The 15,965-nt window shown below is 32.0% G+C and overlaps 5 protein-coding genes across 7 annotated transcripts; 2 read left to right on the forward strand and 3 right to left on the reverse strand.

Moving 5' to 3' along the window:
* The first annotated feature begins 170 nt into the window (after nt 1-170).
* On the forward strand, nt 171-2,631 carry LOC109597415 (phospholipase A1 4). 2 transcript variants are annotated; one of them, XM_020013088.2, is made up of 7 exons: nt 173-265; nt 1,089-1,151; nt 1,336-1,398; nt 1,452-1,691; nt 1,745-1,963; nt 2,016-2,297; nt 2,386-2,631. In XM_020013088.2, the coding sequence occupies exons 1-7, from the start codon at nt 175-177 to the stop codon at nt 2,568-2,570; spliced, it is 1,143 nt and encodes a 380-aa protein (XP_019868647.2). In that variant the 5' UTR covers nt 173-174; the 3' UTR covers nt 2,571-2,631. The 2 variants fall into 2 exon arrangements, with proteins under 2 accessions (XP_019868648.2, XP_019868647.2); XM_020013089.2 differs by lacking the exon at nt 1,089-1,151 and having other exon boundaries at nt 171-265.
* Nucleotides 2,632-3,091: 460 nt separating this feature from the next.
* LOC109597413 (UPF0605 protein CG18335-like) lies at nt 3,092-5,294 on the forward strand. Its single transcript, XM_020013085.2, has 7 exons — nt 3,092-3,232; nt 3,285-3,423; nt 3,473-3,563; nt 3,618-3,793; nt 4,290-4,455; nt 4,861-5,098; nt 5,158-5,294. The coding sequence occupies exons 1-7, from the start codon at nt 3,192-3,194 to the stop codon at nt 5,225-5,227; spliced, it is 921 nt and encodes a 306-aa protein (XP_019868644.1). The 5' UTR covers nt 3,092-3,191; the 3' UTR covers nt 5,228-5,294.
* Nucleotides 5,295-5,305: 11 nt separating this feature from the next.
* Nucleotides 5,306-7,892, reverse strand: LOC109597412 (kynurenine aminotransferase). 2 transcript variants are annotated; one of them, XM_020013084.2, is made up of 8 exons: nt 7,769-7,892; nt 7,571-7,711; nt 7,365-7,515; nt 7,042-7,278; nt 6,123-6,369; nt 5,902-6,068; nt 5,657-5,843; nt 5,306-5,604 (listed from the first exon to the last, which is right to left on the reverse strand). In XM_020013084.2, exons 2-8 carry the CDS (start codon nt 7,636-7,638, stop codon nt 5,381-5,383), a joined length of 1,281 nt encoding a protein of 426 aa, XP_019868643.2. In that variant the 5' UTR covers nt 7,639-7,711; nt 7,769-7,892; the 3' UTR covers nt 5,306-5,380. The 2 variants fall into 2 exon arrangements, with proteins under 2 accessions (XP_019868643.2, XP_049821388.1); XM_049965431.1 differs by having other exon boundaries at nt 7,571-7,868.
* A 922-nt stretch (nt 7,893-8,814) lies between these two features.
* LOC109597407 (raf homolog serine/threonine-protein kinase Raf) lies at nt 8,815-10,808 on the reverse strand. The gene is made up of 2 exons (XM_020013079.1): nt 10,800-10,808; nt 8,815-10,395 (listed from the first exon to the last, which is right to left on the reverse strand). Exons 1-2 carry the CDS (start codon nt 10,806-10,808, stop codon nt 9,061-9,063), a joined length of 1,344 nt encoding a protein of 447 aa, XP_019868638.1. The 3' UTR covers nt 8,815-9,060.
* A 771-nt stretch (nt 10,809-11,579) lies between these two features.
* Nucleotides 11,580-14,748, reverse strand: LOC109597414 (raf homolog serine/threonine-protein kinase Raf-like). The gene is made up of 2 exons (XM_020013086.2): nt 13,970-14,748; nt 11,580-13,141 (listed from the first exon to the last, which is right to left on the reverse strand). Exons 1-2 carry the CDS (start codon nt 14,648-14,650, stop codon nt 11,789-11,791), a joined length of 2,034 nt encoding a protein of 677 aa, XP_019868645.1. The 5' UTR covers nt 14,651-14,748; the 3' UTR covers nt 11,580-11,788.
* Between the last annotated feature and the right edge of the window lie 1,217 nt (nt 14,749-15,965).

Below are 15,965 nucleotides of genomic sequence, written 5' to 3' on the forward strand. Positions count from 1 at the left end.
CAAAATAAAATTAACAAGTCAATATCAAATAGTGGAACATTAGTGATAATTCCGTTTACTTATGTTCTTTGCGATAAAAAAACCAATTAATCGTTATTAAAAAAATAATATTACCTTCATTACTTTGCTTTGCATATTGTGAAAGGCTTAACTTTGCATATGTTCTTTGTTCATATGGTTTTGTTGTTAGTTTTGTTTCACAGCCCTATAATAGTACACACGATGCTCTTAAAATTTTTGATACTTTTAGTTTTTGTTTCCTTTGGTGAGTAAATCTATTTCATAAAAGATAACAATTTTTGCCATTTACACTAAAAATTTAAGATATAATATAAAATTAATTAACAAATTTGACAATAATAATAATAATAATATATGTTATCAATTTTTAATCAATTTTACTCCCATTGGTGAGGAATTAATGTTATAGAGCTTTTGTATTATTATTTAATGATCACAATAATATTTAATCTCATTGAATAGCAAAACAAACAATATTTTTACTCATATCATTTGTATATTTTGTTTTTGATTTGTTATTATTTTATATATAATTATAATACTTGTAATAATATTAATAATAATAATAATAATAATATCAATTTGTAATCAATTTTACTCCCTTTGGTGAGGAATTAATGTTATAAAGCTTTTGCATTATTATTCGATGATCACAATAAATATATTTGTTAATAAACATGATAATTTAATCATTTAGATAATTTGACCAATTATGCATATTCATAACTGATAATTTAAATTAGTAACCTGAATGGTTTCACACTTACTTTAATTGTGGTTTTAGATACGATTTCAAAAGGAAATGTTCTCTTTTTACTTGATTCCAATAGTAGTTGGTATGCAAGGACATCTTATGTCTATAAAAAATACCATTTAATTATTTCCAAGTAATAAATTGTTGCTGATTGTTTTCAGATTTAAATTATTACTATTTGTACGCATTCTCTCTTATGTAATGTTTTAAAGAATTATATCATGTTTATTAATACTTTTAATAAATATATGTGAACTACTCAGGACAAATTACTTTGTTGTCTATTTTCATTCAAAAAATGAATTATTTTCAGGATCATCTCAAATATTGCCCAACCCTTTGGAATTTCTAGATGGCATCTTCAAAAATGCGCCCAGTAAAGTATTTTGACACCCCCAAGTTCCAAATCCTGTCTGTCAATAAATATCTTATGCAAATATTTAATTATTATTATTTTGAAACATAACATTTTAATTTTTTAAATATTAATAGTAACAAATATTAACTGGGTTATATATTAATATATATTAATTTATTTACGATTAATCTTTTATTTTCAGGAGCGGCCCAAACTTTATTGAATCCTGCTAAACTTTTGGGCGATGCTATCAAAGATGGTCCAAGTAAATTGTTCCTCAAATTACCTCATTGAAAATCTCTTATTTGATTTTTTTAGAGCCCCCTTTTCCAAGAATACCAACACCAAACGAATTTTTGGAAAACTTGTTCAATGAAACAACAAGCGAAATCTTGACAATGACAAAAAACTTCTATTTCCGAGACGTTAGAACGCAAGATCTAAACTTCTTGTTGCACAACAAAAATGGCTCATACGACAAAATCGACGAAGATTCCGTGAACAAAATTAACGCTAAAGAACCAATTAAAATTATAATTCATGGTTGGCAAAGTGAAGGTGAACATTATTAATAATAATCAGGGATACAAAAGTAACCAATTGTTTTAAAGGGGACGCATCCTTTATTAAAAGATTTGTCAACTCGTATGCAAAAATTGGTATCACCAACGTACTTTCACTGGATTGGACAAAACACTCCAAAAAAAACTACATACATGCGGCAAGCAGTACCATGAATATTGGCAAGATTTTAGGTGACTTTATTTTAAAAATAGTCAACAAAGATGAGAAGCTTTTAAAAAATATTCATCTGATTGGCCACTCATTAGGTTTGTACTCCTTAATAATAGGAATTGTTCTTTAATTTGAACCTTCGTATAGGTGCACATATTGCGGGGTTCGCTGGCAAACGCGTGAAAAAGGAGCTGAAAACGAAAGTGGGCCGCATTACGGCTTTGGATTCGGCGGCGCCGATATTTGAGTTTCCGATAAAAATGCTGCCGGAACTGAGACTATCTGGAGACGATGCGGATTATGTGGACGGTATTCACACCAACGCCGGATTTTTCGGATTCCTCGGTCCGGTCGGAACGGCGGATTTTTACATCAACAATGGCGGACCCCTACAACCAGGATGTCTGGAGGTGAACATCGTGGACACATGTGAGTAATCCAGATTCTAATGAATTAAAACACCTCTCCAATACCCTAAATTCAAACCAAAAAATTGAAACATGTATATTGATTCTAGTTTTCTGCAGTCATTCTATGTCCCATGATATATTCATTGAGTCCATAACGACGAAAAGGATGAAAGCAACTGCATGCCCCAACGTGGCCCTGTTCCGTACTAGATTGTGCGACTTGAATGTCAAAGTGGTAATGGGAGAACATGCTTCCACAAAGGCAGATGGAACGTTTTTCTTTGATAAATAAATTGTTACGCAGTTACATGAGAAACATGTCCTAACATAATAAAGCTTATTTTTTAAATACACTCTTTTTTATCCTTATATATCAAGATTTCTGCATTCACCCCAATGTTTCGTTTGTTATTATTGAAACATATATATAATATAGCATAGCATATAATTATATCTATACTATTAACTTTTGACATACGCATTTGCAAAAGATCAAAATATAAACTAAAAAACTTTACATTAAGAGGTAAGTAAAGCGGAACCCTCAATTACTTAAGTGTCGGTAAAATCCTCCAAATTAAATGTAACACCGACCGCATACACTGTACAATCAAATCTATGTGTATATCAAAGAAAATAAATAATTATAAGAAACGAAAACGTCGTAATTTGGTACGTAAATTATAGAAATTCATAAATATTGTTAGCCCTTTTTAATAGACTAATTAAGTATGTTAAATACTGTTTAGTCGCAAAAAATATATAGTAACTATAGTATTTTTAATTATCAAAATTGACAATGTCATGATAATAAATACTTTTTATAAATGTGTTTAGTTATAAATTTTAATTAAGGGGATGGGTCACAATTAATTTTTTCCAAATTCAAGTTTCATAAATCAAAATTTTCAATATGGATTTGGTTTCAACTCCTAATCCCCATTTTATACCTGGGTAAGTCTAAATTTATTGATTAATTTATTGTGTTTTCTAATTAATATTTTAGATACACAGGTTTTTGTCCTCAGTACAAGTACCGAATAGGTGATACATTTGGTACCACCACTCATAAAGTTCTATTGGATCCTACTGTTCACCATGCCGAGAAACTAGTCCTGTCTGACAGAACCAAAGATGATTACCAAGTATAGTATTACAATTACATTACATTTAAATTGTAGAATAACGTTCTAGGTATACCGACCACCAACCAAAGACATAGACATAGTTAATGAGAGACTCGGAGATACAGTGTATAAGCATCCCATGGTTCCTGGCTATGAAGGTCTGTACATTCCATTTTATTTATTAAGTCGATAAAAATATTCAATATTTAAAGGATTTGTACCAAGAGAACACAGTCGTTTCGGCCAAAGATACACCGTTCAAGCTACCGAAGCTCTTTCACAATTTGAAAAATTGCAAAACGCCGACCAGGCTGCTCTCAATCAATTGGCGATTATTGGCGCTATACAAAGCGGTAAATGGGATCCCAAGACTTTAGAAGACAAAGCGGTAAGATGTTTTATATTAAATTTCAAGTATTTACCTTTTTGTGCTTTGTTGCTGCGTGTTTTTTTCCCACCATAAATAATATGCAATAAATTTTAAATAGAATCAGAAAAAAATCACTCTAGAAATTTAGAATACTGACGAGTAAATAAACCGAAATCGATTAACTTGTTTGGTGCCTTAGCAACCTGCAAAATAGTGCTTGAATTACATTGTTAGATATTCTTCTGATTCTAGTTAATTATAACATAAGTTCAACATAATATGCCTTACACAAAAGATGCTTTATACGAGTTAGAGCAGGCTCATTATGATGCACTTAGGAGATATGACAAAATGGAGCAATTTCGGCATAGCGATGCAAGTATAAATAAAACAATTTTATACTGTATTTTTATTTTATATTTTAATTTCTTTTAATACAATATAAGATCATGCCGTTTTTTAAATACTCACATATTTAAAAACGAGAACTAAAATAAAAGAAAATTTATTTTAGTTGGTAAAAAGTCAGTTCAAATTGCCTCTGATCGAAGTAAGGCCCGAATGTGCTGCTGTGATAAGAAATCTACCGGTGGATGAACCACCACTCGATCCTCCCCGACATTCCAGTGAGAGCCCCTACTTTATGGACAATGCTGATCCTGATAAACATCTCAAATCAGGTAACGTATATTTTGCATTATATACACAATTATTTTTGTAACTTATAAATGAGAGTTATGTGAATGGAAGTACAAATATGATAATAAAGTCAAACAATTAAAAGTAAATTTAAAAGATTGTTAAAGATAATAAATAAAATATAAAATTAATAAAAAATTCAGTCATATTATCATATACATAAAAATAATAAATAGTAATAATACTTATTAAAGTAACTATGGAATTTTATTGACAACTTTAAATTGTCACATACTCCCAAAGTAAAACATGTAAATTGACAAATTCAAAATGGACGATAAACGATACAGATCCTTCAGTCAACAACAAAAATATGGTAAACTACAACAAATAAAAGACAATAAACACCAACATGAATTATTCAATAAATTAAAATTATTTCGTAGGATTTACTGGTCACGTGCCATTTGGCTATGCCTCTTTTGGCAAGAGCAATGAGGCGATGACCAATAGTGCTCTCTGCGACTTCACAGCAAACTACAGAAAAAGATTGAGTACCGAATGGTCGCCAGTTACAATCTCCAGACCGGATCCACCTTTGCTGATTTCACCCGCTGAAATCTATCACCGACATCTAGGTCAACTGCCCAACTATGGAGGACACATACCTGGTGCTATTTTCAGGTTTATCTCTTATTATTTCTTGCAACAATAACTGTATATTTATTGTTAATTTTTGACAGATTTGGAAAAACATACGGAAACGATTCTCGTGACGCTAAACGTTGGCTACGAGGAGATTTCAGTACATAAAATTACTCTATGTTGTAATATGTGTTTACCACATAAAATTCAGTAGTTATATATAGAAAGAAAATTATACAATCAAAATTAATGTAACAAAAATATATATTAGTTAATGTTAACAACAGACAATAAAAGTTCAAATAACATCACGTAATAATTTTATTTTCCTTCTTTCCATTTATGAAGAATATCTGCAGCCTTTTGGAGATTTTCGTCGGTCTTGATAAAGCAATATCTGACAAAGTTTTCAGCTAGTTTTTTGTTTGGTGTACTGTAGAATGCAGAGGGTGGAATTCCTTGGATTCCAACATTCTTGGTCATCCATTTGGTAAATCTGTAGTCCCTGTATTTGTCCTTTTCACTATTCAGATCGACTTTAGATTCTAAAATAACATAGCATTAGCATAGCATTTATTTAAGAATGTTAAAAATTACCTAGTGGGCTCCAGTCAGCAATCATGAAATATCCAGCTTCAGGAATGGTGGGTCTCATTCCAACATCTACCAAAAATTTAGCCATATAGTCCCTTTTATCCTTAAGATCTCTAGCTAGAGAAAGGAAAAAGCTATCATCTTGTCCTAAGCGTCCTAATTCTTTTTCAAATGCCAAAGCTGTGGCTTCCTAAAGGAAAACATTTAGATTTTTCATTTTACTTCCCAATTATTAAGTAATAAAACACCTGAATAGGAGTGCAACCAGTGTAAACAGAATTTTGATGAACAAGCTGCAGATTAACAAGTAAATGTTGTGGTCCATATGCCCATCCTAGTTTCCAACCAGTCACACTAAATGTTTTTCCAGCTGATCCAATAGTAATAGTTCTGTCCCACATTCCCGGCAAAGTAGCTATAAAAAGAACCAATAAAAAATCGATTTCTATAATAATTTCATTAAATATACCAATTCTAATATGCTCTTGTGGCTTGTACACCATCCATTCATAAACTTCATCAGATATACAGAGCACATTCCATTTCTTGCAGAGGTCTGCAATAAACGTTAGTTCCTCTCTAGTGAATATTTTTCCTAAAGGATTGTTGGGTGTGTTTAAAATAATTATTTTTGTTTTACTGTTGAACATTTCTTCCAGTTCCTTTTTGTCAAGCACCCAATCAGCAGACGTCGGCAATCTTCCCTCAACATCTTGCTGCACTTCATCAAATAAAAAGTAAGAAAAAATTGGGTAACTGCAGTTTAGGTGGACATAAGATATATGCATATGCATGCATCAGAATTAAATTAACTAGCAACTTTTATGTGGTATTGACACTTATAATTAATATTATACCATATATTATTTATTTCATTTATTTTTTTAATAATAGTATAATATTAAACAACCACTGATAACTCCTTATAAAAACAAACTATTATTTTAAAATTTTAAGTTAAATAAATAACTTAATTTAAGTATATGAAGTATAAAGTTCATTTTTTGTTTATTTAAACATTTAATGTATTGTTTATTCTTTAATATACATTTAAATAGTTTAATTTATTTATAGAAATAAATGTGTAATAACTGATATGAAAAAATAGTAATTTATCGTATCACAATTTTACATTTGTTTGTTGTAAACTTTTTTTGCTTCTATCAGACGGAACTCGATTATTTTTTATAAAGATTTCTACTCATTAGAAATATAAATTTGGTAATATTTTTTGTTGGAAAAGTCATTTAAACTTCTAGACAATAATTATATATATTATTTTAATTAAAATAATTTGCATATTTGAATTTGAAATGTATTTTCATTGTGACTCATTATGTCCAACTATACCACACCATATTATATAAACATATTTGACAAAATCTCACCAATCTGAGTGGAATAAATTTGGGTACACCACCAGCACTTTTCACCATAGGCTCATAACAATCAAAGAATGGTTCAATTATTATGACTTCATCTCCAACATCTACATGCCCAATAATTGATGAGAAAAGAGCCTCATATGCGCCTAATGTTGTCAATATTTCAGTCTGAGGGTTGATTTCTCTACCAATCAATTTCGAGTAGAGTTTAGCAAGGGCCTCAATTAGTCTTGGATGGCCCTAAAATATTAGAAATGAACCATTTTTTAAGCACATGATATTAGAGCTAAAGGTTATCTTTATTTTCATGTGAAAAGTAAACATACAAAGCCACGAGTGTACTGATGAATGAACACATTGTCACTATTGGAAACTGCCTTTAAAGCATCTGTCACATAAGTCGGAGGTGGATAATCAGGAAATCCTTGTCCTAAATTCAGAGGTTTGTATTCAGCAGCCAATTTAATGTACTCATTCCTAAACATCAAATCATATTGTTATTATCTATTACACAACAAATGTCATGGCTTACCAAACACTGGGTTCACTGCCTGCATATCGAGCAGGCAAGACGAATTTCTTTTTAATTTCCTCAACCATTTTTACGGAAGTTGTATAAATATTTCTGGATGAATGTTCCTTTAATCCAAGTCTAACTAGGCAGGAAGCCGATCTAATTAAACTCATTTAAAAGTGGTATTCGTGGTGAAACAGTACAGTTTATAATTACCAATTAAATTTTATATAAACAAGAAATTGATAAGGACAGGCTTAGGCGATAAGACTATATGTAGGACCTAAAATAACTTTAATAAAAACATAACCTAACTTACGTCTGACAATTTAAATCTAATCTGAAATACAAGATAACCAACGCAATACATACCGCCACTTGTTTGACGTCTTATAACTAAAAATATAAAAAAGATTAAATCATACAATAGAAAATTAAAAAAAAAAATTAAGTTTTATTTTCTTTAGTTTAAGATTAAAATTAAAATAAGTTCTTCTATATTTAAATATTGTGAGTTTATTTCAATATACTTAAATTATAACAATAATATTTGTATAATATATACAGTGGTGGAAAAAAGTATGAAACATTTATCTACTTGTTACAAATGTTACTTAATGTTTTCCCTAATCTGTTGCAAATCTGAACAAATCCAATTTACTGTAAGATCGATCTATTGATCATAGGTTTTTACTTTTTTAAATAAAAATTCAATTTAGTCTGAAGAAAAGTATGGACTGTCTTATTAATATCCACAAAAAATTAATAATAATTTAAATGTTTTAATATTTTGTGGCGATTGGCATCTTTTAGGCATAAAATCTACCAGTCTCTGCAATGTGTCAATGTTAACAATTTATAAACAAGTGACCGCAAATAAAATAATATTTCATAATTTTTTGTTGAAAAAAGTATCCAATAAAAAGCCCGAAACAAAAAATGATGAGCAGCAATACTAGTATACTAACGATAAACACGAAGTATCTCATTTATTTACCTCCATTACAACAGATATGAAAAATCCTAGGGGATAAAAATTTTCCATATTTTTTCTAACACTGTATATTACAACTTTATAAAACCTCAAAACTTGGAATTATGTAACATTACTCTCTACCATCATATTTATAAATAAATATAGCTAGTACTTTGGGCTTTTTATTTAGTATATATTATTTAAATTAAATAAATCATTGTTTCAAAAAGTCATATGCCTTATATTAATTTAACTTAATTTACTAATAAAACAAAAAAGATTTTGTTATAGTTTATTAAAAAAAACAAAATATTTATGAAATCCAATGTACATGAAATTTACACATAATAATGCTGCTAAGCCCTACAATGTTAGCCCTAACATACTGCATATACCGCAAACTATTCATTACGTGACTTAAAAAAAATATATATAATAATTATGCATCGAACATATAAGTTTACAAAATAATATTTATAATTAATAGTATTGACATTTGAGATCTAGATTTTTGTGTTATGAACAAATGCACTTAGATATTGGAGATGCCAGTAGAATGGAATAGGAAATTACTCGCTGGCCCAAAATTGACTGGAGTCTTTGGACTCGGGCACGCGTAAATGAAATCATCAGATTGAAATTGGGTTCGATTCATATTAGGTTCCGATGCTGACCTGCTTATTTTCGGATGGTTCCTTAAGAGTCCCTCCAAGGAGGCATGGATTTGTCTAAATAAAGGCCGTTCGTTTCTGTTGAATTTAATACAATCCTCGGTTAATCGTTTCAAGGCTTTCGGAGCGTCGGATCTGATTTTCGTTAAGTCTGGTGTTAGAAAACCTCGTCCCACCATGAACAGGATTTGATCCTTGTTATTAATATGACTGTAAGGCAATTGTCCCGTCAGCATCTCGAAAAGCACTATACCAAATGCGTAAACATCTGATTCTAAGCTGTACGGGTTATCTTCTTGCATACGTATTATTTCTGGTGCCATCCATAAAATAGACCCAGTAGGCTGTCGATTCTGTTGTGTCTCCGACCATCTAGTTTTGGCAGTGGCCAGTCCAAAATCCCCAATCTTTACTGTCAAATCATCGTGCAAAAATATATTGTTCGACTTCAAGTCGCGATGGATTATACTCTTGGCATGCAAATAATCCATGCCTTGAGCAGTTTGACGTCCGATTTCTATTAAAGTGAATAGTGCAAATTTCGTTTCTTGCACATGCAGATGCTTATACAGACTAGAACCCTCGCACCATTGAGTTACAATTTTCAAAATGGGTTTCGTAACACAGCCCATAAACAAGAGTACATTTACGTGTCTGGTTTTACGTAAAACTGCCACTTCGTTTTTGAACGCCTGTAATTGTGATACAGTAGGAGTCTGAACGTTCAAAGTCTTAACGGCTACCGGTCCGTGCCAGTATCCCTTGAACACAGTACCAAATGAACCTGATCCAACACGTTCCTTGATCAGCAGCTCCTTATCCGGGATCTCCCAGTCCTCAATACTTTCCCTCGGCGCTAGCAAAGGTTTACTCTCATCGGCGGATCGTGCTCTGGGACGTCGAGGCTGCAAAGACCCAGTGGGCGAAGCTTGAGTACTCCTGCATTGCGGAGAGCATTCACCATCATTTCCGGCTCTGTTCAGCGACAGGGAACGAGGGCAATCCTCGACAGCTCCTTTGACACTGTTCAGACAAACATTGGGCGCCGAGCTGGACCGATCGTGATGAGCCAACGTGCCGGGGTGGCGTGATTGTCTGGCTTGTAGATAACCAGCCTGTCCTGGATGCAAAATTCCGGCGCTCGTGTCCGACGGCCGTGTCAGAAGGGCTCTGTAGTAGGCGTCGGTAATTCGGTCCTAAACCAGAAACAAGTGTTAGTCTTTCAGTGAGTTGTTCGAGGTCATGGCATGCTAGAAAGGGTTTAAATTGTGACATCAACGAGTAAGTGTTAGATATATCGGGAATAAATATTTAAAAATACAGTACAACTGCGAAATTCACAGATGACAATTCACGTGGACATGCGAATATTTAGTGAGAATATATAAAAATAGCAAATGATAAGAGAGTTAATGGACAATCACAATACAATATTAACACTGGAAAATACAAACCACCAACTGAAATTATTCTCAATTTTATCGAAACAGATATATTTTAAAATATGTAATTAAAAACATACTCCACCAACTTACCAAAAGTTTTGGCAGGAGCTCTTCAATAAACCTAATTGAATTCCTTAAACTTTTAACGTTTATACTTGACTCATTTTAAAACATTCTTAAAAAAAGCATATTTAAAAAAAATAAACTAAATTAACTTATTTTTGATTCTTACATTAAATTAATACCAAACTGTTCATTAAGACTTCGTCTTATTTTAGAAAATCATACATACATATTTGTGACACTTTAACTTTTTTTAACATTTTAAGGCATTCAATTTTGCAGATATTTTTATTTTTAATATTATTTATTTTTTGAATATTGAACCTAAATAAAATTTAATAAAAATGTTAAGGTGCAAAATATTTATTTATTTATTCCTATAATTTTTTAATTGAGCGAATTTTATATATATATATATATATATATATATATATATATATATATATATATATATATATATATATATTATATATATACTTTTATTATTTGGTTGGAAAAAATAAAAAAATTAATAATTTTTATAGAATAAAAAATATTCCAGGATATATGCACAAAATTAATGCAAAGCCTCACCATGCAAGTTACAAATTGCTAAAAGCTATTTTCAAAAGTTATAATATAAAATATTCATGAATATTCACTTTAAAATAATAAAGCCCTCTTTTAAACTATACTCATATAAAAAAATAGTTTCAAACTTAAAAATGGAAAGTTCATTTTTTAATATCAAAAAAGAAAATTTTCAAAATATGTGATTTTTAATGGAATAAGTAATAATTTATTATTTACAATTTCCATATACAATAAACCTAACCTAACTTTTATTAGACGAGAAAAATATGTTAATTTTCTATTAAATAATAACCACTTAATTAAAATATGTATGATGACCTTTATTTAGTAAAAAACAAATCAAATATAAATATACAATACATAATAACTTACTAGTAGCGACTAAAATTATTTATATGCAATATTTCACAATCTTTTCCATAAAAAAAACTATACAATATAAACAACAATTGCTTTAGTGATTTTGTTCCCCGCGTTTAAACCTGCTCCGTCTCTTCTTCGCCGACTGCTATATGTTCCCAGCCCTCAAATTATATAGAAAATTAGAGGACGAATCAAAGGCCACCGGAAGTTTCGGTATAGTCGAATAGGTAAAATCGTCCTGTAGATTAGTTCTGTTCATGTTTGGTTCTGAGTGTGATCTATTAATCTTGGGGTGGTTGCTCAAGAAGTTTTCTATAGTTGCCAGGATAACTTTGAATAACGGTCTTTCCATACGATTAAATTTAATGCAGTCGATTAAAAGTCTTTTTATAACTTTCGGTGTGTCAGACCTCAATTTGCTAAGGTCGGGTTTGAGAAAACCACGTCCGACCCTGTACAAAATTTGATCTTTATTACTAATATGAGAATAAGGCAAATGTCCAGCTAATAGTTCATAGGACACTATTCCATAAGCGTAAACATCTGATTGAAAACTATACGGATTCTCTCCCTCCATCCGTATCACCTCCGGAGCCATCCACAAAATCGAGCCGGTTGGCTGTTGGAACTGTTGCGAGCCAGAGTACCTCGTTTTGGCCGTGGCCAATCCGAAGTCACCAATCTTCACGGTCAGATCGTCGTGCAAGAAAATGTTGTTGGACTTCAGGTCGCGATGTATAATGTTTTTGGCGTGTAAATAGTCCATGCCTTGAGCAACTTGCCTCGCAATCTCTATCAGTGTGAATATGGCAAACTTGGTTTCGTGCACGTGAAGGTGTTTGTACAGGCTTGAACTCTCGCACCACTGCGTCACGATCGCCAGCTTCGGCTTGCTGACGCAGCCCATGAACAAAAGTATGTTAACGTGACGAGTCTTACGCAGAACTGCCACTTCGTTTTTGAACGCCTGCAGCTGCGCAACGGTCGGTATTTTGACGTTCAACGTTTTGACGGCCACCGGGCCGTGCCAGTGGGCCTTGTAGACGGTCCCAAAGGAGCCCGACCCCACCCGAGACCCCACTAGTATCTCGTCGGCAGGTATCTCCCAGTCCTCGATGCTCTCCCTCGTCGTCAACAGCGGTCGGGTTTCGTCGGCCGAACGGGCCCTGGGTCGTTTCGGGTGCGCCGAACTGGTCGGCGACAGCTGGTTTGTCACCCTCGACTCCTGGTTCACCGTGTGCACCTCGGAGAGATCCAGTCGCGGAAGCGTCGGACGGATCCGCGGCGGCATCTCCTCGCCCGCAGTCTGCTTCACGTTGACGTTGTTTATGCACACATTCGGCGCGGAACTTGACCGGTCCTGGCGTCCGAGGGTACCGTGAGGACGAAACTCAATGTCGTCCGGCTCGGCCTTGGTCTGGGCCCTACCCGGATGCAGTATCCCCGCCACCGACTCTCTGTCGCACAATATGCGCTCGTAGATCAACGACAAGTTGTCCTGGATGGGAAGAAACGAAACAAAAATAATAAGAAGCGGCAAGCAAAGGCAAAATAATTATAACAAACTATTCTCGTGGGTTTTCAACAGAATTGGTTCAAAATTAAACTTCATGGTATTTTCATAGTCTTATAAATTATATTCAAATCTCTCAACACAAATTATAATGATTATGTACTATTATCCCAAAACTGTTAGATTAATTTTAATTCACTCAAACTCTTTGGAACATCAGCTTAAAAGTAAAATACAAATTTTATTTTGTTATTTTATTTTATCTGTTCAAATATTAGAAAGAAAAATCAATCATGCAATATTTATTTATGACATATTAAAGTATTAGTGAGAATTTTGTTAGAAAATATTGATTCTAAAATATTTACTTTGGTGCTTAATGTTTAACCAATACTGTACTTAAAAGCTCTTATATCAATATTAAAAATTATTAAGCCAATTTGTGGTATAATTAGCTGCTGTTATTGAACACAATCATTACAATTAATTTTTTAGATAACTATTACAATATTTCCTACAATTTAATAATATACATAAGACTAAGTACATTAAACTAATCAATGACACTATGGCTAAATAAGAAGCTTTACATCGATTTGCAAAAAATGAATTATAATGTCATCATAGTTGTTGCACAATGGAACACCATTGAAATAAAATCAATTATATACTTTATATATCTTAAAATATCCACAGAATAAAGTGACTAACTGAATAAAAGTAACAAGTTATTTATTACGCTTTGTAAAAAATTATTGTTATTTAGAAATTTGTTGCTCAAAATTATAGTTCTAGTCAAAGAATGATACTTACTTGATGACACAATGCAGGTACTCCAGAAGCACATCTTTGGTGAAATTTATATCCACAAGTCCTACATGAAAATCCTTGAAACAAAAGTCTCCGGCAACATTCACAGAACACTAATGAGAAAAATGTCTTCCGGACAAAATTGTGTGAAATACTGGTGTGTATTGGGAATTTGTCTAAAATTTTAACAGTGATTTCCTCACAATTCAACGTGCTTATGTCGGTGTCCCAGTTAACGACGATATCGGTGCCCCCCAAATAAACGCTGCACATTTCACATATCAGGTTTCTCAGTTTCATGGCTTTGGCCAGGGCGTCCCTGAGAGTGAGGCCCTCGCGCACTTGTACACTGGTTCGCTGCTGGTTCGGCAAATGGGCCCGCAGGAATTTCGTTCTTGTCAGCGTGTCATATTTAACTTCTTGATATGAAGGATGATATTGGGAATCGGTCGCGTCGTCGGGACTGTCTCTGCCGCCGCTCAACTGGTCCCTCAATCTGTTCTTCTGTGCCAACAAATCATGTAGTTTCGATGTCAGATGTTCGTATTCCTGCAAATACATCGACGGCGGATTCTGAAAGCAAGCAAATTTCTCGTTCAGCGCATCGATATTGTTCCTGGTCAAAGTAATCACGCTCTCGATATTCCTCAACTCCTCCCTTATATCTTCGCTGTCGGACGACATTGTATCGCTATAATTATCCGCATTTGCCAAGTAATTCGTGCTTCCATTCGGTGTTTTTTTATTCGAATTATATCTGTCAATATCATGTAAAACTGCCATTGCACCACGCAGTGAGGCCAATCGAATTTTACGTTGCCAACACAAATAATTTAGTTCCAAACACAAACTCAGCCTGGGACTCCCACAGTATCTCGTATATATATAGAATTTATCAAAAACATTTTATCAGTGTAATGGAACTTGATTGTAAAGCCAATGGTAAATACAATAAGAAACAATATTCCGGAATATTAGAGTCCAAAAATATTCAATTTTACGAATTTGATATAATAATATTTAGTAAAAACATTGTATCTAATAGGATCTAATGTCCAATAAGATTACTTAGAAAGAAATATAATTTTTATAGGAATAAAATTACAATATATTTTAAACGCACAGTTTAACTTATTGTTAAATTATTAAAAAAATAATTATTTAAAATACTTAATTACAAGTAGATATAAATTATAACATTATATAGCTGAATATGTAAATGTTAAAAAATAGTAAACGTAAATACACAATGAATTGTTCTGTTCCTATTCCATTGACTGCGTTGCGTCAACTATTATGGAAAACTGACATTACTTCTTCAATTTTGATATCATTGACATCCTGAATTCTCCTAACATCTAGTTCTCAAAATTTAGTTCAAATCAAATTATAATTAGTCAAACTGAATAATAAACATAATACTAACACAACATATGTGACACTATATACAATTATTATCACAAAAAAATTGTTTCTAATAAGAACTCACGTGTTTAGTTTTGACAAAGATCACGGCGAACCTGAACATTTTATGGTTTAAATAATAAATAATAAAATACAAATAAAATAATGAATTAGATAAATACAATAATAAAGCAATAAACAATATAATATATAAATACAATAAAAATATTACGGAACACTGAATGTGATGAATTGAAAAACATAAAATATTTTACGATTTTTAGAAAATATATATAATGGCAAATATAATGAATTAAATTAGAATATAAATTGATAAAAATGAAGTTACCAAAATATATTAAAAATTAAAAGCTATATTTATTTTCAGCTCACTTCAAAATAATAGAATGTAACATTTTATAGAATAAGAAAATATTATATAAGTTATTATAATACTGTACAAAAACATTTCTAAATTAATATTATTTTAACAGTTCACATTAAATAAAATAATTATGACTGCAATATTTAACATTTTAAAAAGCTATAATAATGATCACGCTATATATCTTGCGAATCACTATATAATTAATGC

Source organism: Aethina tumida, chromosome 3, assembly GCF_024364675.1.
Source record: "Aethina tumida isolate Nest 87 chromosome 3, icAetTumi1.1, whole genome shotgun sequence".
Lineage (NCBI taxonomy): Eukaryota > Metazoa > Arthropoda > Insecta > Coleoptera > Nitidulidae > Aethina > Aethina tumida.